The 25,287-nt window shown below is 39.8% G+C and overlaps 1 protein-coding gene across 2 annotated transcripts in view; it reads left to right on the forward strand.

Annotated features, from left to right (window-relative positions):
• The window catches only part of MCC (MCC regulator of WNT signaling pathway), a gene marked incomplete at its 5' end in the record, with an annotated part of 212,163 nt that overhangs the window by 154,417 nt on the left and 32,459 nt on the right, over positions 1 to 25,287 (forward strand). For both annotated transcript variants that reach the window (XM_082498053.1, XM_082498054.1), the window contains 6 exons: positions 2,731 to 2,867; positions 6,530 to 6,693; positions 12,259 to 12,465; positions 22,538 to 22,684; positions 23,000 to 23,089; positions 23,775 to 23,923. In XM_082498053.1, coding sequence (XP_082354179.1) covers positions 2,731 to 2,867; positions 6,530 to 6,693; positions 12,259 to 12,465; positions 22,538 to 22,684; positions 23,000 to 23,089; positions 23,775 to 23,923 — 894 coding nt within the window. The remainder of the gene's footprint in view (positions 1 to 2,730; positions 2,868 to 6,529; positions 6,694 to 12,258; positions 12,466 to 22,537; positions 22,685 to 22,999; positions 23,090 to 23,774; positions 23,924 to 25,287) is intronic.

The following is a 25,287-nucleotide window of genomic DNA, read 5'->3' on the forward strand; positions in this document are numbered from 1 at the left end:
CATTAATCGTGGATTCCTGGTGCCCCGGCCAACCCCCGTTTATATACTGACCATGACATGTATGTTATGGAATATTCCTTTTGGTGGCTTGTCCTGTCTGAGCTCCCTCTCAGCTTCTATGGGAAGCTAAAAAAGTCCTTGACTTAATATAAACATTACTTAGCATGTATTGTTTTAGCTGTTGCTATCAGCATTATTCTCATACTAAATCCAAATCATGGCAGCTACTGGGAAGAAAATTAACTCTATCCCAGCTGAAACCAGAACAAACGTTGATCCCAGGCGGCTCTGTTTAGAACAGCTTGATCTGATCTTAATTGCCTCCAACTCACCATGACATTCCAACAGCTGGGAACCATCAGGGCCCATAAGAGAACAAATATCTGCTTTCTCCAGCTGGGCCCTTGCTGATGGCAGCAACAAGGATGTTGTAATGCCTCCACCTTCTGAGTGGTGTGGGAGGAGCTCAGTGGCTTGTCATGGTCAGCTGTTTGATCGCCTTGCATTTCCAATACCACTGGAGGACTTCTCCCGTTTTGGGGAAAGGGGAGTCTCAAACAGTACCTTCTGTTGCTGCCACCTTGTTTTAAAGGCAGAATTTGTATTTGTGGTACATCGTGCTCCTCAAATTCCCCCTTGTGTTTTTAGCCCTCAGACTGTCCCCTATGAGACTGGTGGGGGGGACCAATTGACCTTGCTGTTGCTTTACCAGAGGTAGATTTCTGATCCTTCTGGTCAGATCTTAGAAGCGTTAGGTCATTCAGAAACTGACGTCTGGTTTGAGCTGTTGGAAGGGTGTGAGTTCTACTGCCTGACATACTTTTCAACTGCCCAAGATACTGAGGGTGCTTAAACTGAAAAAAAAAAAAAAACAGCACTAGTGCTAGCTAGATGGAGCTGTGTTGGATTTTAAATAGAAGATCTATGCAACAAGAGCCAAAAGGAGAGTGGTGGGAAATTATTTTGTGTGGCTTTTTTTATGCTCAATAGAGCCTCTTGTCCGTTTGCAGAAGTAAATCAGGTTTTAAAAATGTAGGACTAATTGTTTCACAAATGAAAAAATTAATTCCCTTCAGATCAAAAAAATGCACCTGTTTGAGTGCTTGGTAATTGTTTTTGTCTAAAGATAATTACTACTGGCTTGTGCTGTGGCTAATAATAAACAAGTTCATGGAACATTAACTCATGCTTATGTGTCTTCATTACACTGCTTTAATTCCTGCTATTCATGATTTAGTTCTCACACATTCTTAAACAGGTATGGCATGGTAGTACCTTAAAGACCTTTCTTTGATCTAAATTTCAGTTTTAACCAGCTGACCTGCATTTTTGTTTAATAATAGTCACAAAGTGCTTCTGATAAAGTCAGACTTTCTTTGCATTGAAGCAAATGTTAAGGGATAGAAGAGCATAATAGTTCCTGTAGAAATTACATCTCAGTACCTTGGGAAACCCTGCTTGGCAAGGAAGCTGAAACTCCTTTTTTTTTGAGTTGGCCTGGTTCGTAAATTGTCACCTCTGCTACTCTGAGAGCAGACTTTACTTCTGTCATTGTTCCCTGTATGTATGGGCCATCTTCTCTGCTATTTTGCCTGGCAAATCCAGATGCACCTCCAGGCTAAATCCCGCAATATTTCTGCAAGAAACACTCATCACCATGTAGCATACACACAGCAGACTTAACATTACAGGTGCCCCTCCCAGATCCAGATCCCCACATGGCTCTTTGCTATTTCTTATTGTTTCCAAATGCAGACAGTTCCATTCTCACACTTTTCTGCTGAATCTGCAGCAAAATGAATCTCTGCATTTGATTTAGTGTGTAACAAAATGATGGCTGTTTGCTTACTTATCAGAGGGGCTCTGCACCTGGATAAGCTGGTGTTTTTTCTCATGTTTAAAATATCTAATGTCAAAACAGTCACTATGGAAGTGAAAAAAAAAAATTCTGAGTCAAATCAGCAAGTGGATCAAAAGAAAAAATGTTTACAAATGTTCTCAGGCAAAGGTATTATTCATTTACTTATCTTCTTCTCCATTGCTCTGAACTTTTCATGTGGAAGCAGGAGGGAAAAGCCCTAAATTTTTTAAGCTCACTAGCTTTAGCTGAAGTATTCCGTGTCTTCCATTATTTTAGTAGAACCAGCTTGACCAATAAGTTAAAACCTAGGTAATTGAGGCTTTTTATTTTCCACTAACTCTAGCAGTTCGGTGCTCTCATCTGTTCTCTTCCTTTTGAGAAGAGAAAATGAAAAACCTACCTGTCCCCAAGAGTATTTTGTTACACACTTGCTTTGCACACAAGCCAATGGCATCCTTGAACTGAGAAAGAGACCAAAATTGGTTATTAATAATCTGCTTTTGGTTCAAAAGCCACTTGTGCTGATCAAGAGTTGTCAGTTGGGGAGTTATTGCAGAGCAGTGTATGTCCTTCTTGCACACATCCTTGCTTGCACTCCATTCCACCCGTTGTTTCCTTGTAGGTCTAGAGCAGCAATGAACTTGGGAATAAAGAAATGGAAACCGGGCACTGGCTGCTGCAAGTGGGTGTTACGGGCATAGCACTATCACTTTGTGATAAAGGGGATAAACTCTTCTTTACTGGCTGGACAAAACACTTCTACTTGTGTGGATTGGATCCTGTGGCTCAGCTTACAGGTCTGAAATAAGTGTCACAGAGATATGTATTTCCTCAGAGGATTTTATTTCTGCTTTTGTTCTCTCTCCCAGGGAGGAAGATGAGTATTCAGAGCTGCGGTCAGAGCTCAGCCAAAGCCAGCATGAGGTTAACGAAGACTCACGCAGCATGGATCAGAACTCTGTTTCGGTACCTGAGAATCAGTCCACCATGGTCACTGCAGACGTGGGTGAGTTATGCTTCTTGGTAGACGTGATGCCTTCTCACAGCAGAAAGGCATCATAGCCTTTGAAATGCAAATCCAAACGTTTGGTGAGGAAATACATGAATTTAGGCTGTGTTAATCACGGCAAATGCTGAACTTCTCCACGACTATAACTTTACATGTGAAGAAACCTCTGTGCTTGATGTAGAGTAGCTATGGAGTCTAAAATGGGATGATTGTTCAGGAGAGGTCATGACTTTTGGGAAAGAAGAGGGGAAAAGAGCTATTCATATACCTTACATGTACCTGTAAAGTAGTCTAACTGTAGAAAAGAATTGCAGAGTAAGAGTAGTAAAAGTGAGGGGGAAAAGCGTGGGGAATGGAACTGTCTGTCCAGTTCTTTTACAACCTAATTATAAAGGTTGTCTGCACTTTTTGAAAATTGATAGCCTTTTTAAAGTATGGGGTAGGGATAGCTTACTGAAATGGATTTAGTCAAGGATAAATCTGACACAAGACGTCCAAATACAGTGCAAGGAAGGGAGCACCTCCAGACAGTCTGTAACTGATTTTTTCTGGTTAAGAACTAAGAGGGCAAGCATCTTTCCTTCAGAATTTCATCTGTTTTGTAATCCAAGCACAATTACTGGTCATTTGAAGAAGGTCCGTGTATGGAATAATTACTCCATGAAGTTTGTAATGTAAGCATGAGCAGATACTAGGCTTTCGGTACGGTAATGTTTTAAGTGTTTGGGCAGAATTGCTGAGCGCCACAGCAATAGACTAGCAGGATTCTGGTGTAATCCTCACTACGACTGGTTTACAGAATTCCCTTCAGAATACTATTTCTCTCAGTTTATTTTTAAGAACAAATAGTTGGTCTTCATTTTCTTCCCTAGGTAAAGTAGCTGAGTGCCTGGGAGCTTCTGTGGCTGATACTGTACACAAGCAATGGTTTAGGAAATCATTGAATTTGCAGTCTTAAGCCCTGTTGTGATCCTTAAATATTAAGCTATTAACTCTAAATGAGGCTTTGATGGTTTTAATACAACATTGTCATGGTTTGGGCAATATTTGCTTTCAGAGATAAGAAACTATTGTAACCGTTTCCACTTGTTTGGAGCAGTGCACTTCATTATTTAGAACTTTTTGCTCTTTTTTTCAGTACAGTGCCTTTTAGAGGAATGGACCAGAGAGCAGGCTGACTTGGGCATAGTATTCATTGTCCTCATGTGGAGTTTAATAATGTAGAAAACATGTTGGTATTGTAAGTGACCATATAAAAGAGATATTCTGTGTGATTTCTCAAATTGAAATGAATACAACAGCTCTGGAGCTGTATTTGTTTACAAACTCAAAAACTGCCACAGCATGTTTGGGTTTCGGTGTCTTTAATTTCTAAAAACATTGATAGAACAATATTAATAATAATGTAATCACTAAGTGTCTGACAAACGCAATTCAAAGTATACTTAAAATATTGTATGGAGTGAAGAATTTTAGTAGAGGTTTTTATATTCTTAAAAAATTAATGTCTTTACTTTCAAAAGTTACTGCTTATTATTAAGTTCCAAATTGAACAGATTCTAACATGACTACTTTTTTCCTTTGTTTTTTTTTCCTTTTTTTCCCCTTTTGACAAAAAAAAAATCAAACTAATTTAGTTTTCAGCATTTATTTGGGGGTTAGGGTTTTGATTTTGTTCTTCATGGAGTGACTCCGAAGCAGCATTTGTATGCAATGACAGAAGTTATCCATTTAAGTTTCTGCTAATAGTGGCAAACATGGCAATAAAATGAAATATAGCAATGGACAAAACAAGAATGTTAACTCCAGGGATTCTTGCATTTTTTTCATGTTTTCTTTCTATACATAGACTCTGTCCTTTTTTGGTTTTGTTTCTGTATTCCTGTGAAAATAAATCCTTTTGTGTAAACACACACATGTATATATACACAAATATGTATATATTTTTTTATCCTTCTAGTTGCAGATATGTAAGGATAAAAAATCACGACCTAAAAACCATATGCATGACCTTGCTTACTGCCTTAATGGAATGAGCATCAGTGACTTACTAAAAACAATAATAAGTCATGATACACTAATGCATGTAGATATGCTGCTCTACTGCTATAGGCAATAAAATACCGAGAGCTAAAACTGTGAACGCTCTCCAGTATGTCTTGCAGAGCTTGTGATGGGGTTATACTGGTTTTCTGTGAGAAATGGGGTTCTCATTATTGTAAACCCTTATTTCCTGGTGCAAATGTTACCGTAGGAACAAAACTCAGCACGCAAGGTCTTGTGAAGGTCGTTTAAATGGACAAAATGTGTGTTATAGAAGATGTTATGGAAACAAATAAATTCAAGGAAACAAAATAGAGGTTCTTACAATTAAGCATCCTGCACAGTATATGTTGCTCATAAATGAGTGTTATTATAAAGGGATTTTTGGTATTATTACAACAGATGGGTGGCTGCTAGTCAGGAGCTAACTAGTGAACATGACGTCAAGAGTGAAGTTTTGTAAGTGTTGCCCTTTCACATTTTTCATACAATAATGTGACATCATTATAAACTCTTCTGTTTGGTCAGCAATAGGTTCATGTTTATGTGTATTAGGCTGTGGAGTTGGATTTTTGGTAACGAGTTTACAGTTTTTTACATTCTGATCATCTCATCCCTTCATCCAACCGCTTGCAGTCTTCTCTTGTACGGAGAGATTTCAAGGCAGTCTACAATAATCTGGTGTCTCCTGTCTGCTAAATTTCAGACACGGTTCAATGCCACACTGCTTTTGTCCGCTGTAAGAACCACAGCGATGAGGCTACTAGGGAATTCTGACCAGGGTGAAACGCTTGCAACAGTAGTATAGAAATAACACTCTCCAGCAAGAATACCTTCTGCTGGTTTTAGTAGGGTGTAGGAACTGCTGGTGCACTGCCGTCTCATAGTGCACCACTTGGTAGTTGCTGCAAACTCTTAACTAGTAAGGCAGAAACACTAACCAGCATTGTTGGATGTGCTGCTAATATGGTTGTAGTATGGAACATAGCAAACAAGGTGCACTGTCACGATTCCTGAATATTCTGCAGTTGCATTTGATGAAGAAATAGCTATAAAAATGAAGCATAGGCTCTCAGATAGTCAGTAGGGATCATTTCTATGAACACCAGGATTTTTTAAATCACACAGTACCAAAGTACAACTACAAAAAATGCCTCTGAAAAATGTCAGCTCATGATGTCTGCGAATGTACCAGGCAGAAAAAAAATGTTGAATTTACAGAAAACAAAAACACCTTTGAGGGTAATAAAATCAGGATAATAGGCCCTGTATGGCAAAAATAATAGCAAAAAAGAAATGGCATTGTTTGTGACCATGTCGTGTCTTAAAATGTTGTCCTTCAGAAAAGAGAGGTTTTTGAAGAAAGAATGAACACTATAGGTAAGTAGGTGGAGTTTTATTTGTCAGATGGAAGGTAACTCGTGATTTCAGTTGATGTGGTTGTGGTATTTAAGTCTATCAGTTGGTGAGGAAAAAGTGGCAGATTGCAAGGACATTCCTTGAACAGTATCAGTCCTAGCTGTTCTGCAGCAGGCACTTCCTGGGTTAGAGTTTGTTTTTTCACTGAGTCACTAATTGTTGCGATATCTGTTTTGTTTTGTTTTGCTTTTTTTCAGATAACTGTAGTGACTTGAATTCAGAACTGCAAAGAGTGCTGACAGGTCTGGAAAATGTTGTCTGTGGGAGGAAGAAAAGCAGCTGCAGTTTGTCAGTAGCAGAAGTGGATAGACATATTGAACAACTCACTACTGCAAGCGAACACTGTGATTTAGCCATTAAGGTAACGGTAACATTGGGCTCTAAATGCAGCATGTACATTGCCTGAGACACCTGGTCACGTTCTGTAGTAATAGCACTTTACCTCCAAAAGTGTCAAAGTACTTCACAGAAATCAACTCCAGCTCGCAGTGTGTGTTGGGTAAGCAGTAGTATACCTGTTTTACACTGAATTCTCCAAGGCACAGGAGGAGGTACTAATAGACTTTCAGTCTCAAATCAGAAATGTATTTGCCTTATGCTCATTTCAGAGATAAGAGAAACGGGGACACTCAGCAGTTAATTTACTTTCTGAAGGTTAACCAGCAAAAAAGTCGTCACTTGCCCGAGGTCACACACCTCTTCATTGACCAGTTACTGAAAACACAGTGTGTAATACTCACTGAAATTTAAAGATAAAGTGACATAAACTATGTGTAAGTTGTGACTTTGCTGTCTTAAAACGTGAAGCTAGTATTTAACACAAAGCACGTGTGGTATATTAATTCTAATGAGACAAGTCAGACACAGGAACAAATAACTCAGCTGATACTTGTATGTCTTGATTTTATTATGTATGTGACAGAACAAGAAGAGGGATGCCTGATAGCGTATGTAATGGAGGGAGAAAGCAAGGGAACCTTAGAGTATCTTATATATACAGGGAAAGAGCTGAACAAGTTGGGTTTTTTTGTGTCAGATGGAAAGGCGTCAGTGACTCATTTATATAAGAGCAAATATATTGACAGTTTGCTCTTAGGTGGAGAGGTCTGCAACCATTCTAGATGGCTTAGACAGCTCTTTGGCATGCCACTGGGAGAGGTCCCCTCTGTCCCTGCTGGTGCCTGTGGAATATAACTGCCTATAAATAAATTAATGTTGAGTAGTAGTATGAAGAACGTGAGTATATTTCAGAGAGAGAGAGAGAGAGAGAGACAGGCTGCCTTCTGGGTCTCCTGGGAACGGTCTTAAAACAGTTTATTTGAGTATCTCAGAGGATCAATACTTTGAATGTTACCCAGTGTTATCTGGATTTTTAGGGTTAAGTGCTCTCAGAAGAGAGATTCACCAAAAGAGAGATTGTGGATCTTGGAAAACAGGTAGAGATTCGTCTGTATGAGGTCCACACAGGTCTCTGAATTGAGATGAGGTGAAAAATTCTGCAGGAGGTGGATGCAACAAAATGTCAAAATAGCTCCCATAAGTTTAGTTCTTAAGCTTTTTATTTTAACCCTTTTATTTACTGTTGATTCAAATAAATTACAGTCAAACTTTTATGATGATAAGTAACTGTCAGCAGCCTCTTCCTGGTCCAAAATGCAGGCCTTTTATTTTCGTGTGATCTCTACATGCATAGCCATTTTTGGGGAGAACTCTTCCCTACTGCCTGTGCTGTAGAGCCTGGGATTGTTTGTGTTTGACAAGTGATAGTGTGCAAAGGTTATTAGCCTTTCAGGAAGATAGGAATCTCTCTGACATGCGCTGATTATGTGCTAGGGATGTGTGTGTCACAAATGTGTTTAATACAGCAAAACCTACACGTAGAGCCCCTCTCCACAATTCCACCCGTGGCTGCAGGTCATTTCTCCTTTCCTGCTTCCTCAGACAGAGAACTGAGAGGTTTTTAAAACAGGTGGAATCATGAACAGAAACCTGAAACATTCTAACTGTCTTTTGCTTTGACTGTTGGCTTTTTTCTTTAATGGTGGACTAATGTTTTGAATCCTCCTGCTTTGATGGCTTAATTTCACAGGGTTTCTTTTAATGCTGTTGCTGGTAATTTTTTTTTTTTTTTTTGCTTCTTTTGTACAAATCATGTCACCCTAGCTAGCTCAATTTTTCCCATCTGACAAAGAATGAAAAGACCTTGAAATTAGATTTATCAGATTGTCTGATAAACTGAACAGTTACAAAATTATCCTTTGTTTAAGAAAATTTCCACAGAGTAGGCTGGTTAATGCTTTGTATATTTTGAAGAGTAAATAACAGATACCTACCACTAAAACTCCACCAATTAAAAAAATACGTAAATATTTCCAAACTTGAGCTATTAAGATCATGAGAACAGCTGCACTGCGTCAGACCAAAAAGTCTGTCCATCTGGCAGATGCCAATGGAAAGACTGCATCAAAAAGGACAGGTATAGTATGTCCTCCTTCTCCTTCCTTCAAAGATACTTCTGGCAAGGTGGGTTTAGGAACTTCTTGAGCTAGAGGTGATGTCTTTGTGTTTAATAGCCATGGGTGGAATTTTCTTCCATGTTTGTGTCTAATGTGTTTTTTAACCTGTCTAAATTTTTGGCCTACATACGTTCTGGCAGGAATAAATTCTACTGTTGACACTTGTGAAAAAGTGTTGCTTTTTGCTTCTTTTAAGCCTGATACTTGCTGATTTCATCTGATGTCATGTCTGTAACGCAACACCTCTTCTAAGGAAACTAAGGCAGAGAGTACTGATGGCAATGTCAGAGACAAGACTGGAATGACCATGATATGACATCCTGCCCTGTGCTTGGAACGTTACATTGTAATTCAGTCCTATAATCAGTGAAATTACACCTGAATTTATCTGCTGTACAGCAGCGTGCTGCATAAAACTGCTCTGTAATACTGCTTTGAAGAAAAGTAAACAACCTAGTCGTTTATGTAGATATAACCATTTACAATATTTATATTTTATTTACCATGGAGGATGGTAGCATGTTGGTCATCAAAACAGAGACTTGTGGTAATATTTAGTCAACAAAAGGATATTGATCATGTCAAAATGAAGCAACATAGAAGCAAGCAGAAAGGTTCCTCAGCTTTGTTAAGGACTACAGCTCTTAGTACGACTGTCAGACTCATGCTGGTGCTGTCACTGCCTGAACTTTGTACTTGCGTGGGCAGGTGGTGGCAGTGGAGTCTGGAGAAACAGCAGCAGCCTCTTTATCTGAAGATACCTCCGTGGTGTTGAGCAACTGCTGCTGCTTCCTTATGACAGTCTTTCCTCTTTCAGCGTTGCTCCAGGCTTATCACCCTCAGTAACACTCCGAGGAGGAGAAGAGGCTTGGGAAAGTGAGGGGTGGGACTCACTCACCAGCAGCACTGGGAGCATGAGGAATAAGGAGGAAGGAGGCAGCAGTGGAACTTGGGATTAGAGGTGTGAGGAAACAGCAGGGGAAGTGCGTGAAACAGGAGGGGAGTTTTGGGGGAAGAAGGGAGAGGAAAAGACAGCAACAAAGAGGCACAGTTTAAAATAAAGCCGGCATCATCAAGAGAGACTGCTCCTGCCATTACAGAGCTTTTTTCATGTTGTAAGATTAACTGCCCTATGCTTATTCAGAACTGGAACTCATCCTCATGTTGTGTTGAAATAACTTACTGTGTTGTAGTTTGAGACCTAGAGATCCAAGTGAAACTAATTTAAGGCGTCTTTCATCTTACAAAGATGTTGCAAGGCATTGCTCTTTTAGAAAAGTTATTTAAGCTTACTACCAAATAAGTAAGCAGAATTATAGTGCAGATAGTCTGTCAATGGAGTTTCATATTTATGACTCTAAACATATTGCAGCTTTATGGAAGAGAGACTCAAAGTAAGATTTAAAAGGATAAACTTGAACCTGACTGCAAGAGTTTTGTCCCTGCTTCTTCCATAGAGGCATCTTGAACTAGTTGTTAGAAATAGGGTTTTTTCCTTTTGTATGTCTTTTCCTCCTCACTAAGGAGTCTTGCTGTAGACAAGATTTAGTCTTCAAGATTGATGTATTGATAACAATAAATAACCAACTTTTCATTAGTCCGGCGAAGGGCAACTAAGATGATTAAGGGCTTGGAGCATCTCCCTTATGAGGAAAGGCTGAGAGAGCTGGGACTCTTTAGCCTGGAGAAGAGAAGGCTGAGGGGAGACCTTATTAATGCTTACAAGTATCTAAAGGGTGGGTTGAAGGAGGATGGAGCCAGGCTCTTTTCAATGGTTCCCAGTGACAGGACGAGGGGCAATGGACAAAGTTGGAACATAGGAAGTTCCGTTCAAATACACGGAAAATCTTCTTTACGGTGAGGGTGCCACAGCACTGGCACAGGCTGCCCAGGGAGGGTGTGGAGTGCCCTTCCCTGGAGATTTTCAAGACGCGCCTGGATGCAGTCCTGAGTGATGTGCTCTGGGCAATCCTGCTTTGGCAGGGGAGTTGGACTGGATGATCTCTAGAGGTCCCTTCCAACTCTGAAAACTCTGTGATTCCGTGATTATAATGAGCAAATAATAATACCTCAGTGTAAGACAGTGCTGAAAACACTATGAAGATTTCTTGCAGAAAAAAAGTGGAGTTGTATTTTCAACTGGGTTTGTCATTTTCAGCTGTGATCTAGTTGATTCTTTTAGTCCCTCCCAAATTAAGGACATAAACTTCAATTAGTAATTTCTGTTATATATAAAAAATAAGTCCTTTCAAATAAAACAACTAAACAGACTGTTTTTAACCTTGGTACATGAGTTATTTATCTTCCATACTAAACTTAAAAGTATATGCTTTAGCCACAACTTGTTCTTGAATTATCCAATGAAATGAAACTTTCTAGGTTGCTAGTTGCATCATATATTCATTTATTTTTCCATGTTTCTTCCTACTATTTCAGAGAGATTCAAAATATTACAAGCAACAATTGGAGTTTTTTTGCTTATTGCAAACGTCTTCCATAAGTGAAAAAAATTAACACAGGCACAGCATATGCCATGTAGTAGAATCAGAACTGCCTGTAGTTACCTGATGTGTTGGGTGTTATGCTGTGTCTGAGCGTGCTGAATGACCAGTCAGATGGTAAGTTTAGGCACGGCAGTATTCCCTTGCTGGGGTGTAGTTTAGTTTCACCCAGTGAAGTTGCTGAATATCCTTCGTGCTGAATGTTGCCGACAAGGCACAGTTCTGTACAAGGGGATGTGCTGGAAAACGCTGAATGGCATTACACGTCCCAGAGAAGCCCGGCCTTTTCTAGGCACTAGAAAGGCTGTGATGTCTTCTGATGTAATATAAGCCTAGCCAAGGCCAGTTTTCTTTCATTGTCTCTTTGTCACCTCTAGGAAAGAACAAGCTCAGAGACATGGGAAAGAAGAGTCCTGGTTTTCTACTGCCCCACTCCTTTCCTTGCCCTTTTGCGGAGTTGGTATAGAACTAAGGCCCCGTGCCGCGCACCTTCACAGGCTGCTACTTCCGGCCTGTTACGCAGGCAGGGATACAAGCAGCACAGTGCTCAGCCATGACAAGGAGTCATTAATTTGTTTTGAAGTGTTCTGAGATGAAAATACTGGTATTGTTGTCACTCACGGGTGTCATGTGTTTTAGGTGCATACAAAACGTCTGTCTGCTTTGGCCAGTGTGAAATACTTTAATAAAAGGGTCAAACTATCAAAATAAGCAATAATTTTGTTTGCTATCACTATTAGAAGCAAACTAATAGTATTGTGGGGCTGGGTGTGTACATATAAGTATATATAGCTTGTACATATAAGTATATATAGCTGTCTGTTGCACACTTCTGTCCCGTGTGCCATTAGTCTTGTTCAGGCCTCTTTCTCTGCTTCTTTCTGGTTTTTGATGACTGTATTTTTGCAGACCGTAGAAGAGATTGAGGGTGTACTGGGACGTGACCTTTATCCAAATCTGTCTGAAGAGAGATCTCGATGGGAAAAGGAGCTGGCTGGCTTGCGGGAAGAGAACGAGAGTCTCACGGCCATGCTGTGTAGCAAAGAGGAGGAGCTGAACAGGACCAAGGCCACCATGAACGCTATTCGTGAAGAAAGGGACAGACTCCGTAGAAGGGTAAGGCTGCTGCATAGGTGATGGCTTCTTGTTCCCCCTAGCCTGTATAATTTTGTCACCAGAACAAGTTTCTCTTTAATCTCGCTTCCTGTACTGGCTGTAGGGCTTTTTGTTTTTAGAGCTGAGCTATACAAGTTACAGAACTAGGACAAAACTGAACATAATTGAAAAAGAGCGTGTGATGAACAGCCAAGGTGTTACAACAACCTGATGTCAGAAATCATGTGTTAACAGAAAACCTGATATTCATCTCCAAGGAAGCATATGCAACTTGTGTATAGAGAAAGCAGATGTTCATTTAGTGACTTTTCCTGTGAGGCATTTTTTTCCTGTAAACAACAAATATTTCTTTGTTTTTGATGGTAATTCAATTTGTGATTAGGAGAAAGAAAAAGAGCAGGACTCCTGTCAGTGGGTGATAGTTCTCTGAACTGAACAATGAGAAGTCCCAGCCATGTCCTGCTTCCCCGTCTACATTTTATGATGCTGCAAGGTCAGATAAAGGCCTCGTGTTTTGTGTGGAGTCCAAAGTAAAAAAAAATGGAAACTTGTTCACAAAAAAGATGAAAGATCCAAGAGAATGTGACTTCAATCTCTGTTACTTTTAAAATTTAACTTTGTCCTTGTTAAATCTGCAGAGTTTTGGCTAGATGTGAATTCATTTTGTTTTTAAAATAGGCAGTTCAAGTTTGTGTTCAATTTGAGGGACAATTTAGACCACCGTATCTTGGTAAAATTATTGGAAGTGTTGCTCTTTACCTACTGGCAGCAGATCATCTTTTATGCAAATACTGTGTTTCTAAACCAAGATTGTTCTGTAGTGACTGTATCATTTTAGCATGAAGCTGTATTTTGTGAGACTTCCAATCTTCAGATATTGAGCCACAAATTACCTTTGCAAATTGTCTAGCCTCTCTTAACACTAAAAAAAAGTCTGTCTGATGAGGGAAAAATAGTGATCTGCTATCATATAAAACAAGATCACTTCAAGTTTTCCTTTGTGAAATTATATACCATAAGTATAAGTCATTTTCAGTCCTGAAGGTTTTGGACTGGTTTTATAGTGACAGTTATTTTTAAACAGAGGCAGTACTGCACCTTGAGCTACAGAAGTAGAATTTACACACCTGGTGAATTATTGCAGTTTTGGGAGTAGGGAGGGAAGCAGACAGAGAAGAGAGGCATCTGCTTCTGAAACTTGCTTACATAAATGCAGATACTATAGATGATACAGATCAATATTGGTATATCAAACAAGAAAAAAATTAGATCGCCTTGAGGATAGAATTAGTAGAAAAAGACTTAAATTTTGAGAAGTATGGAATGCAAGTTAAGGTGCTGAAAAGATTGGTGAAAAGAATTTATGCTGACAGCCAGGAGCTCCTCAGTTGAAGAACAGAAAAAGGGAAAGAATTGGTGTTTGTACCCTCAGGGATCAGCATGCCTGAGCCCTTGATGCATGGTGGCAAATTCAGGCCTACAATGTACCAGATAAGTTATTTCCAGTAGAGATTGGAAAGACTGTATAAAGAGTGGTGACATCTAATCCAGAATGTCATATAGAGTTCTTATCTCTCATGCTTGAAAAGGTTCAGTTTAAATTAGCAAAAAAAGATGTAGAAGATGGTAAGAGAAATGGGCGGCTTATTTGGAGAAGTAACTTAAAGACATTGTCCTGTTCAACTTGGCAAAGCAAAATCTGACTTTGATTTCTCTTTACAAGTGCTGGAGAAAACATGTAAGAGTGAGAGCTAATGTCTTTTCAAACTCAGGGACAAAACTGGAGCAACAACAGATTAATATAAACCTATATTAGGCCAGAAAGTAGACTATGAGGTGTCTAGCAGACAAGAGGATTGTGATTCTGAAGAAACAGTAAGGAGTAACGCTACTGCTTAATTACTTAGAAAATTGAGCTTTAAAATACTGAAGTTACGTTTGTGTAACGAGGTGTATGAGTATGCAGAGATACCTATTAAAACGGGTATCATTACATTAGAACTGTATCCAAAGAAAATCAAAAAAGCTACTTTTAATTGGCCCAGTTAATACAGCTGCATTAATTCTGGAGCTAGCCTTAGTATCTCTGCACAAAGCTGGTATGTTTTGTCTGGCTGCCAGCGGTAGCAGGGGGTTGGATTAGATGCCGAGGAGAATGCTGTGTAGTTCTGTGCATGCGGGTACTGCTTGACTTGGTCAGTCTATACGGGAATCCCCAGTGAACCAAACGTTTGTGGAGCCACACAAGTACTGGCTATGTTGCTGAATATTTCACAATTTCCTTAGTATAAGCAGGGCCTGGGACTGAAAGGTTAGTGTGTTAATCGTGCTGACCTGGTAGCGGCTGGCCTCTCTGTTGCAACGGTTAGCAGGGATGCTGCATGTGCTACTGTTGTCTCCCTGGTATGGAAGCATCTCTGGTGGAAACAGAATTGAAGTCATCAACTTGTATCATGTAAGTGGCTAGAGCAACTGTAGGATGATAGCAGCAGTGGGACATTACTGACCCGAATCATGTTCAGACCACCGACCCTGGACAGAGTAAGGGTCTGTAGAGACTGTGGGCTGTCTTTCATATACAGCAAGCCAGTTTAAATGTTCATTCTTCGTTAATTACAGAAGTTCTTCTTGGACAGATTGGGTAGATGTCTTGCCCAGTAGACGAAGGGTTAACGTTGGATTGGCACAGAGCATAACAAAATCAAGGAGCCTCTATATTCAGGCACAGCTGGCAGATTGGGTTTCTTCAGTCGTTTTCATTTAGTTTGCACCTGTACAGGACTTTATTGAAATATGGTTTTTAATATCATCCTGAACTTGCAGAACAACTGGTTTATTGCCCCCTCCAGAGAAGTTTGTTCATGGCATATGACCCTGTCAGCAGCACTATGTAATTGTTGCACTGGAAACCGTATTTGCATTTTTAATGTAACTGTGTGTCCATAGTTGCAACAAAATAAATGTTTTCTTTGATCTATTAAATATTTTCTGCTGGCCACCTGAACTCAGAGTCACTTCAAATTATTTCCCTGGAGAGTGGGAAAGGAGATCCAACTAAAATTTAGTTATTGTTCTTCTCAAATTAAATTGGGTGAAGCGAATAAGCTTGAAGTTGGCCAGATCAATAGGTCTGTTACTTTAGACCAATGTCTGTAATCAAGCAGAGTGCTTTCAATACATTTTTCTCGGGCTTGTTGGAGATTTAATTTAATTAGGTATTTATTGTGCTCAGTTAACAGATTGAGCCGCTTTCTAGAACAGTAGCTAAGGAACAACATACATATGGAATTTGTTTCTCACGAGTCATTAGTAAATGAGGTAATCACTTATTTCTGTAGGGTGCCTGCAGTGTAGCAGCTAATTTCATCACACAGAGGTTTATTTTACCTCTGTAAGATGCTGCCATATTAAAAATAAAATCTATTAAGCCTGGGCCAGTCAGTGCCCCAGAAACTGCTTACACATAGCTGACCATAATCCTGAATTCAGTAATGCAGATAAGACGATGGGGAACTTCTGTACCAGTTCATGGGATTAATATTTTTATTACATGAGAATAAGGTTGTAATCAGGTCAGCACTATTTACAGCTTCTGTATGTAGTAACAGGCTTAAATAGTAGTAGAAAAAGTAATATTTGTGTTCTTACACAAAGTCTCTTGTATCCACCAGGGGAGTTGGATGAGCAGCACTGATACAGCATATAAACTCCATCATGACTGCAAAGTAGAAGTTGTGGAGTTTTTTAATTACTACCCGTGAAAGTTGCCAGCTGTGTAGTGCCTCAGCACAGTCCCAAGCAGCCCGTTGGCATCAGAAGTGGTGGGTGTGGGCAGTGTTCAGGCTCCCCTGAGGCTGTTCTGAAGAACTAAGTCTACAGGGAAAAGGCAGTTCCACCTCTGGAAGTCTGTTAGGTCTGTTCTCTGCATAAGCCATACGTCAACTTGTTCAGTTAATCAAATGCTTTTAGTTCTGAGGGTTATTCTGTTTCTGCTACAAACTCAGCTGAATTCACGAAACCGGATTTAATATTTTAGCTATCTTCGATTTAAGACCTTCATAAAAACATAATCTGCAGAGGAGTAGAGGAGAGCCATTTTAATGCATGATCCCCCCAGCTGCCCAGATTGCCTCCGTTCCAAGGAACTTCATTTTAGCGTGAGGGCTCTCCCAAAATACCTCCTTCTTGCGAGTCGTTGAAACCTACCCAAACCACAGCAGGAGTCAGGTCCTTGGCCTCAGAGGCGTTCTCGAGCCCGCACTGTTCTCAGATGACACAAACCTGGCAGGAGCTGCTCGACTGTCCTTGTTTTGGCGTCATTCGTGTTGGGATCAGAAGGTATTGTTCCAGATTGCTAGAGAACACTGATTATGTTATGGGCCTTCAGAGGTTATTAATGGCTTGCACAGCTTAAAGTGATCCTTGAACTGCTCTGTCTCCTCGTCTCTTGGTGCGCACCAGAAGCCTGAGGTGGCAGCCAAAAGCTATTTCCATTCTCCGCCTCCTTCAGTTGCATGGTATTTGCTTATGCAGCAGTATCTCTGCTTAGCTGTTAACGAACTAGAGCTTTGCTTCTCTTCCCAGGCTTGTATGCAAATGCTCAGTGATTAATCCAAAATTAAATGAGAAAAAGCCTGAGATAGGCTCACTGCCCTCGCTTGTGTTCTTTTTTCCCTGCTGTGTGCTAACCTGGCTCAGAACACTTCAGGTGTGCTCAGAGCTTTTAGGGAATCCACCCAACCCCTCACCTCCCATGTCATGTCTGTGGGTTTCATTGCTTTGCGTCCTTTACAGAGGTACAGCACCCACATCTTTCCACATGGATCACTGCGTGAGGGACTTTTGTCTGAAAGGCATCAAAAGCAGAGGGGCTCTCGCTTGGTGACATACCTGTATCACCCAGTGCACTGTAGTTCCTCCTGCTGCTTAAAAAAGCTGTGTGTATAAACCCTAGCAGCATAGCTGCTCATAGCTGCTTTCCTGTAGTTTTTTGTGTTTGTGTGTTGTTCCCTTTCTGTGTTCCTCAAAATAATTGTTCAGACTGAAGATTGATCTTCAGATCTGCCAGAGGAGTAGCCTACGCTCCTAGTGACAGTTAAGTTCTTACATATTTCTTGAAAGTAGACATCTTCACAGAGGAGAGAGATTCTGTCAGCACCTCCTTTGAACTGGTGAGTGCAGGTCTAAGCTCATTCAGCTCCAGAGAATTCATGGAGGAGATCGCCCTTATAAATACCAGGAAAAAATTCTTTTTCATACTCAGTCAACCACAACAACCTGTAGGAAATCAGACCTTGTTCGCTCTGGTGCTCACAATTTAAGAGGGGCTGAAAATAATCACCACTAGGCCTGATTGAAAGGTTTCGGGTGCTTTAGGCCGGGAAGGGCCCTCACCACTTGGAACAACTTGAATTGTCCTGCTGGTATTTCATTTTCCATCTTCCCCTCTACAGATTTGCAGTATGCATGAATAAATTAAAAAGTGGGAGAGGTATATCCACTTCCTGTGGTTTGTGGTACTTCATCTTCCTCCTCTGTATAACAGGGGGGAAAGAAAATGCAGTGGTATTAAAATGCTGGGGAAAAAAAATGTTATTACTTGCAGGGTTCAAAGATAGTGCATGATCAAACAGGTCACAAGTAGGGTAGAAAGAAAAGGCTCACAGGCGTGCTCCTTACTTGAAACTGGTTTAGGAACAAAAGCAGCAGGTGTCCTTTGAATGTGGAAATCAGTGACAAAAACACGCAGTTTGTAGCTGTGGTTTTTATTTAGGATATGTTAACAAATCATGTAGTTGTGAGTATGCATGTGTAACATACAAAGGGTAAAAACGTACTTCTTAGATTCATGATTACAGATAACGAGCATATTCTGCTAAAGAATTTTCTGTAACCCACTATGCATTTCTGCAAACATGTCCATGATGCCTGTCAATTACTTATGAACTCTTTCATAAATCCAACATTACTGCAGTGTGTTGGCCCCTTTTCTTTTCTACCCTTGCTGTCTTTTTATTTAGTTCTTAAGGTACCCAGAAGAAATTATGCTTTATTGTTCCCTATTTCCTACTGCAATTCGCAGCATTCAAAGGAAAAAATTAGAAATGCAGCTAAACAATTGGTTCTTATTGCTAAACATAGAATATTAAAAAATAAAATTTCCAGTTGTTTGCGTTTATATTAATAACTTGGGAACATCTGTTTGCACCTGACTTATCTTGGTATCTAGGCTATCCATTGCTCTGAAGTCTTAATGGATCTGTTGCCTCGTGTCTCACCTCGTGTCCCTGCTCCTGCTCTTTCCAAGGTTCCAGCACTTCTTTACTTCTGTAATTCTTTGGACTTCCTCCAGCTGTTTAGAAGATCTTTGCTCCTTCCTTTTTTTTTAATTGTGGATTTCACAGATGTTTCCCTGAATTTCTCGTTTTTTCCTTTGTTCTTGCCTCCTTTTTTTTTTTCCTGATCATATAAGTAGATCTGCCCATCGGCCACTTTCCATCTCAATTTAGAGTTTTAAGACTTTGTGGCAATTTTTGTATCCTTCTGGGTGTTTCTGTGCAAAGGCTGAAGAAAACTTTCTTTAAACCCTTTCTTGTTATTCCTCTCCAACTCACAAATCCACACTTTCCTGTCTTTCGGTGGAACTTTGTGTGGTTTTGTTTCTTCGCTTGTCTTCACCCATCAGGTTTTGCCAATTTTGTCATCCGTTTCCAGTAAGATCTGCACTTCCTCTCTCTCCCATTTCCAAGTTTTTATTGTGTCTCATGTGCAGTGCTGCAATTGCCTTCATTCTACTAATAAACGTAACCTTCAGAATAATTTATATTACGTTGGTAACAACACTTAAGACTGGTAGAAGTATTGAGCAGGGGTGTTCAGACAATTTTTAAACATTCTTTTTAAACTAGTCTTTTCATAACTCGTGCACTCACGGATCCAGGGAAGAAACTGGCTCTTCTGAACTCTTTTTTAACTTGATTCCTGTTCATTGGTCTTCCTTTATTTTTCCTATAGAATTACTACTAGTGTGGAAAAGTACTTTCTGAGGAGGTGGCGCATACTGCTCTATTTACGGTGGAGGTTTTGGAGACCAGAAATAGTTACCTAAGCTGTCTCTGGGCAGTCTGGTGGGTGGGCAGCCCCCTCATGAGGCTCTGGCTTGGTGAATGTGTGAATTGTGAGATCGGTGATTTTACAGGTCAGACAAACTTGCCCTGTTATCCTGCTCAGAATTATGGTCCAGTATTCAGTGTTGCTAAAGTTAGTGCCGTTATTTATAGCAATTGATTCAGCATGTAATTTCTCAAATGAAGGCCTGAATTGGTAAATACATGAAGAAGCATGAATAACCAGGCAGTTTTTTTAAGTTGTGGTAGCTTCTGTGATACGGTATCAAAGCAGAGACTTGCATAGATCGATAACTGTGCTGTGCTCTGAGTTTTCTTTTATAAATGCTTTCCTGAGCAAAGCTTTGCCTTGCTGAGGCCTTAGCTGTGTTCATTTTTCTTTCTGTTGCTAATGTTGTTTTACAGATCCTTGAGAATAATTGGCTTTGTAATCGTGGCCAATAGTCACTGCTCAATAATACAATGTAGACTAAAGGAAACCTGTATTACTACAGTTTTATATAATATTGTCCTTACATAAGGTCATTTTAAACTTTGGAGCCAATGAATGCTTAGCATTTTCAGCAACTTTAACACCCTGTTTCCTGGTTGCCCTTAAATTTGAAATGTTAATTGCTTTTGGACTGAAATCTTCCAGGACTAGCTTCTGGGCACAGGTGAATGTTTTAGCAGTTTTTAAGTCAGATGTTGAGGCAGGGATTTGATTTTATGAAGAATACATCCCTAGTGGGTTTCCTGGTTGTTTGCTGTTAAACAATGCTGTAACTTAAGCGCTTGGGGAATTTAACTTGGAATAGCTTGGGTTAAAAGAAATAATAATAGATGTGATTTTGATTTAATGAAGTTTTGGGGTTGCTTTTTTTTTTTTTTCAGTGTTAATGCCACAGTACAAATCCTATCTGCACTGGCATTCCACATCTGCAAGCAGGAACACGCGTACATGGTTTATTTCAGTTTTAAGCATATCAGCAGGCTGAAATGATTGGTTTGCTTCAGTAGAGCACTTCTGTCCTTAAGGTTTGCATTAGTGCAGCTGTATCCATGTTGAAATTATATATGTCTGTATGAACAAACGAGGCCTCACCTGCAAATATGTAGAAGATACATGCTATGAATGTGCACTTTATACACTCTGCTCAGTTAACTTCATGATGTAATTACAGGTAAGATGTATAATTCTGGGGCAAGCACCCATATCTATTTTTCAGCAAGTTACTTTAAACATTGGGGATTTGCTTTGAGGTTTTGTGTACTTTATCCATTTTTTTAACAGAGAGACCAGTGGAGTTGTTTGGATTCATTTTCTTTAAGGTGTAGCACTCCTCTACAACTGAACAGGGAAGTTGTGAGTGCAGTTAGCCTTTATGTGCTCGTATTGTTGCCACCTACAGCTTTTTATTAGTTACATTACATGCAATTGTTCTGCTCTGTTGTGTAAAACACTTGAGCTTTTTTTCTTTTTTGTAATTTGCACATACCTAAAAATTCTGTTATTTTGGCAGTAAGTCCTCAGGCAACCTGACCTTCAGTTTGCATACGACCAAGGGAGAGGCATGGGTACTCTTTAGGGAAGTAGAAGCAGACTGTAGGAGATCGTAGGAGGCATAACATACTGCTTTGGTGACTGGAAAGAGGTCCAGCTTGAACTCTTTCCTCAGTGCAATAGGTTGAAGGGATCTGTATGTGCTGTGCAGAGAACATGCTGACAGCTGCTCCTTCAAGCAGAGGTTGCTAAAGCACGTGGTAAGCCTTTAGCTGTAGAAAGCCTAAGCTTTAATGCAACTTTAATTTTGATGTTTTTTGACTAAGGGATTTCAGCTTGGTTAATCAGTTTTTTATGTAGATGTATTGTATTTAGCATAAATTCCCACCTTGTTTTAGAAAGTAGGAATCAGAGTTGCATTTCATCGTACAGGGCGATATCAAATGGACTGAACTTTTATTTCACTGGACTTTTTGGTAAAGTTTCACCAGTCCTGTTTTGCGGGGGGACTATTCCAACAAAATTGGCATGGAAACTTGTGTATAGAAGTAAACACTCCGTATTCAGGGAATTTTCCTCTTCAGATGGTTTCCTCCCCCTTCTCTCATCTCACACTCTTTGTCTGAGATTCCGTGGGAAAAATGAGCTCTGTCACTTTACCTTGTGGCATAATTGTTGTGTTAAGCAGACCATTTATTCTTTGTCTGTTAAGCATTATTGCAGGGTAAACACTATAATCTTTAGCTCAGCTATAGTTTGGCTCCTCCGGACTTTTTTTTTTCTTTCACCTTTTAGTTCTGAGAACCTTTTGACATCAATTCTACAAGTATCTGGTTTGTTCTAAGGACCATGCAGTGTTTGCATTGTTTGTAGCGTATGTTTACGGAGAGCTTCTGCAGTCTGTTGGCTGGGTGCTTTGCTGGTATTTTCTTGTCTGTACATTGCTCATTGTATCGTAGCTTTACTTAACTGTAGTTTTGAAAGCATGATTAATGTTTGAATTTCTTTGACCTTTAAATATGACAAAGTCATCTTGTGATATATTTATGTCAATGGTTTTTTCAACACTGAAGCTTTCCATTAGCAGCAGGATCTTCATTTGATTTGTTCAGGCGTCATAATCTTAGGCTGGAGCATTAGCTTCACCCCAGAGAGAATAATTTCTATACATATAGTACAACTGCATTGAAAGGGTTATATAAACCAAGCTGAAACTTTGAGTAATTACAGTATTACATTTGCATATTTCCACATTGCAAATATTTTTAAAAACTGACAGTAGAATTTTAAAACAACCTCCATTCATCTGCTCCCCATGTGAAAACTTGATGGCCTCCACAGGACAAAATACAACTTCTACGCTTGAGCCAGAAGCAATTAGGCTTGGCTAGACAATGAGAAAATCTCAAAACTATTCAAACTGTAAAAGTGGAAAAAACCAGAACCTTATGTTTTGTTGTAGGTTCGGGAACTGCAAACACGTTTGCAAAGCGTGCAGGCGACAGGCCCATCCAGCCCAAGTCGTCTCACTTCTGCCAATCGACCCATTAACCCCAGCACGGGAGAGCTGAGCACAAGCAGCAGTAGCAATGACATTCCCATAGCCAAGGTGAGCTATTGTGCGTTGCAGTAACGCTTCTCATTATCTGGGAGAAGCAGGCTTCATTTTGCACAGCCGCTGTGCAAGCTTGTGATTAACTGGGGGACGTCTAGAATCCCCAGAGAGTTTTCTGGGGTCCTGAGCAGGCCTGTGAAGTTGAGCTGCAGAAAGGAAGTAAGTGCCTAATGATTGTAATTCTCACAGTAACAACACAGGTGTCATTGTTACAGTAGTTTACTTCAAGTTTGCAAGCGCAAATGCATTTTGTGTAATCTTTGTGGAGCGTGGGTCCCTGTGTAACCTGTGCGGCCTTCTGACTTACAGATTGCTGAAAGAGTGAAGTTGTCAAAGACAAGATCAGAGTCTTCATCATCTGATAGACCTGTCTTAGGATCAGAAATCAGCAGCATAGGGGTAAGGACTGATAATTACGTGCATGCATGATACCTTCTGAAGATCACTTGTGTTCCATTAAAAGCAGCATTGTTTTTTTTTCTAAATTTATATATGAGCTAACTGAAAATACTTTAAAAGCTATTTTGAGAAAAATACTTCAACAGAGAATATTTCACCCAGTATTAAGAACTCGTTTTCTTATAACTGGTGACTAGAAATCATTCTCAGAGTGACTTCAGGAGGATACTTTTGGAGACAATTCCTCCAAAATGCCATTCTTCAAGAAAAGAGAGTTCAGTTGCATTTCACAACTTCCAATCAGCAGAGAACTGGGTTTTGCTTTGTAATGCCAATGTAAATCCATAACGCTGTTGTTACTGTGTGTTAATACTTGTTTCAGCAAAGCACTTAGGTCTGACCTCTAGCTAAGCTTTCAAGAAAGTAAATAGCTTGCATATTAGGCTTTTTAAATGTACAATGAAATAGTGGGCTTCACCCTTTGGTTAGTAGAATTTTAAATCAAAATAGCTTCTTAAAGTGGAAACTTATAAATGTTCTATTAGATGTAAAATTTGTGGTAAAAACTGAATAATGAATGCCTTGAAGTGAGTGCATGCAAGCAAATGCAGCTCTCAATGGAGGCTGCCTGCGGGAGGAATCCAGTGGTTATCTGTTCACAATGATCTATAACTGCCCTGTGCAGGTGTCTAGTACTGTGGCTGAACATTTGGCACATTCCCTCCAAGACTGCTCAAACATCCAGGAAATCTTCCAGACTCTTTATTCACATGGATCTGCTATCTCTGAAAGTAAAATCCGAGAGTTTGAAGTGGAGACAGAGAGATTAAATAGGTAAGGTGAAAAGTTAGATATGCTCAAATGTGTTGTTTGCTATTAGCTTTGTTACTACTTTGTTATCCTTTTTCAACATTTCTTAGTTCAGTCCCAGCTCAACTGTGGCAGCTGCAGATAAACATGGAATGTACTTGATAAAGAGAAGTTTGAATCGTACACTAAGGATTCTTTCCATTATTATGACAACTTGATCGCGCATTTTTAGATCAGCATGGCACCTTCACCTGTGACAATCTGCACTGTAGAGTGTCCTTCTCTATGGCTGACGAAGTAGGCGTGGCATCCTTTTTCATAGGACACATCACTGCTAGAAATAAGGATTCCCATAATTTATTCTCCATCATTCCGGAATTAGCTTGCTTTGTTTTTTCTTGAAGAAACAGAATTATAGCATTAACTGTATCAATGAATGTATGGTGGTCTGGCATATGTACCAGTAAATAGACTTCTGTCTGCAGAAGAAAGATTGCAGCTTTCTGGTTGCAGTTAAAATACTGCTGGTGTTATCCTTCAATAAGCTCTAGCAAAACCAATGTTTCATGTCCTTTTTAGCACGTAAAATCAAAACTGTGGATCAGGACCGTGAGAGTCATGCCACAGCATGTTTCCTTCCAAGTTCTCTCTTCCCCACGGCTATCTCAAATCTCGTCTGATTAGTACAATATCTTTTTCGTTTGTAGCTCATTTTTTTTAGTGCTGCAAAACGTGTTCCTTTTTTTTCTTTTTTTTCCCCCTCTTTTTTTTATCTTTTTTCTGTGCACTGCACAATTATGCTTTGACAGCATGTGTCCTTATAGGAGGTGTCAAAGAAGATACAAGAGGTGAAGCATCTGAGAGTTCTAGCAGCTGGGAAAGTCAGGGCCTTATTCTGATTGCTGAATAATTGGTGTACTAGCCCTTCTTCTTGTGTTTGCTAAGAAGTCAGTGATTTTAGAGTTCTGGATGGCACTGATTTCTTCCTTAGCTACCTGTACAAATTTTGAAATCATTTGCCTGTCTCTTTTCAGTATGTGTCCAACTCTTACAATTAGTTGTAGTAAGTTAATGTATAGTGCAGTCATCAGCAGTGAGAATAAACTGTAATACTGATGTTCTGAAGCCTCATTTTCAGATTCAGAGTTAACCTTATTGAGAAAAATATTATAATTAAGTTCCGATATGAGCTTCTGTTTGACTATTGCCAGAACTTTAGGAGATTTCATTGCCTCAGTGAAACTTTGTTTGTATTTTGGATGTTACCTCTCTAATCACAACCAAAATATTACTTCAAGTGAAACGGTTATTCTGGATGTTCCAAAGAAAGGGGGCAGTTATGCAGCTGCATGATCCCTACACACACCCACACACTACACTGATGAATA

This window comes from Vanellus vanellus (assembly GCF_965231255.1).
Source record: "Vanellus vanellus genome assembly, chromosome: Z".
Classification (NCBI taxonomy): Eukaryota; Metazoa; Chordata; class Aves; order Charadriiformes; family Charadriidae; genus Vanellus; species Vanellus vanellus.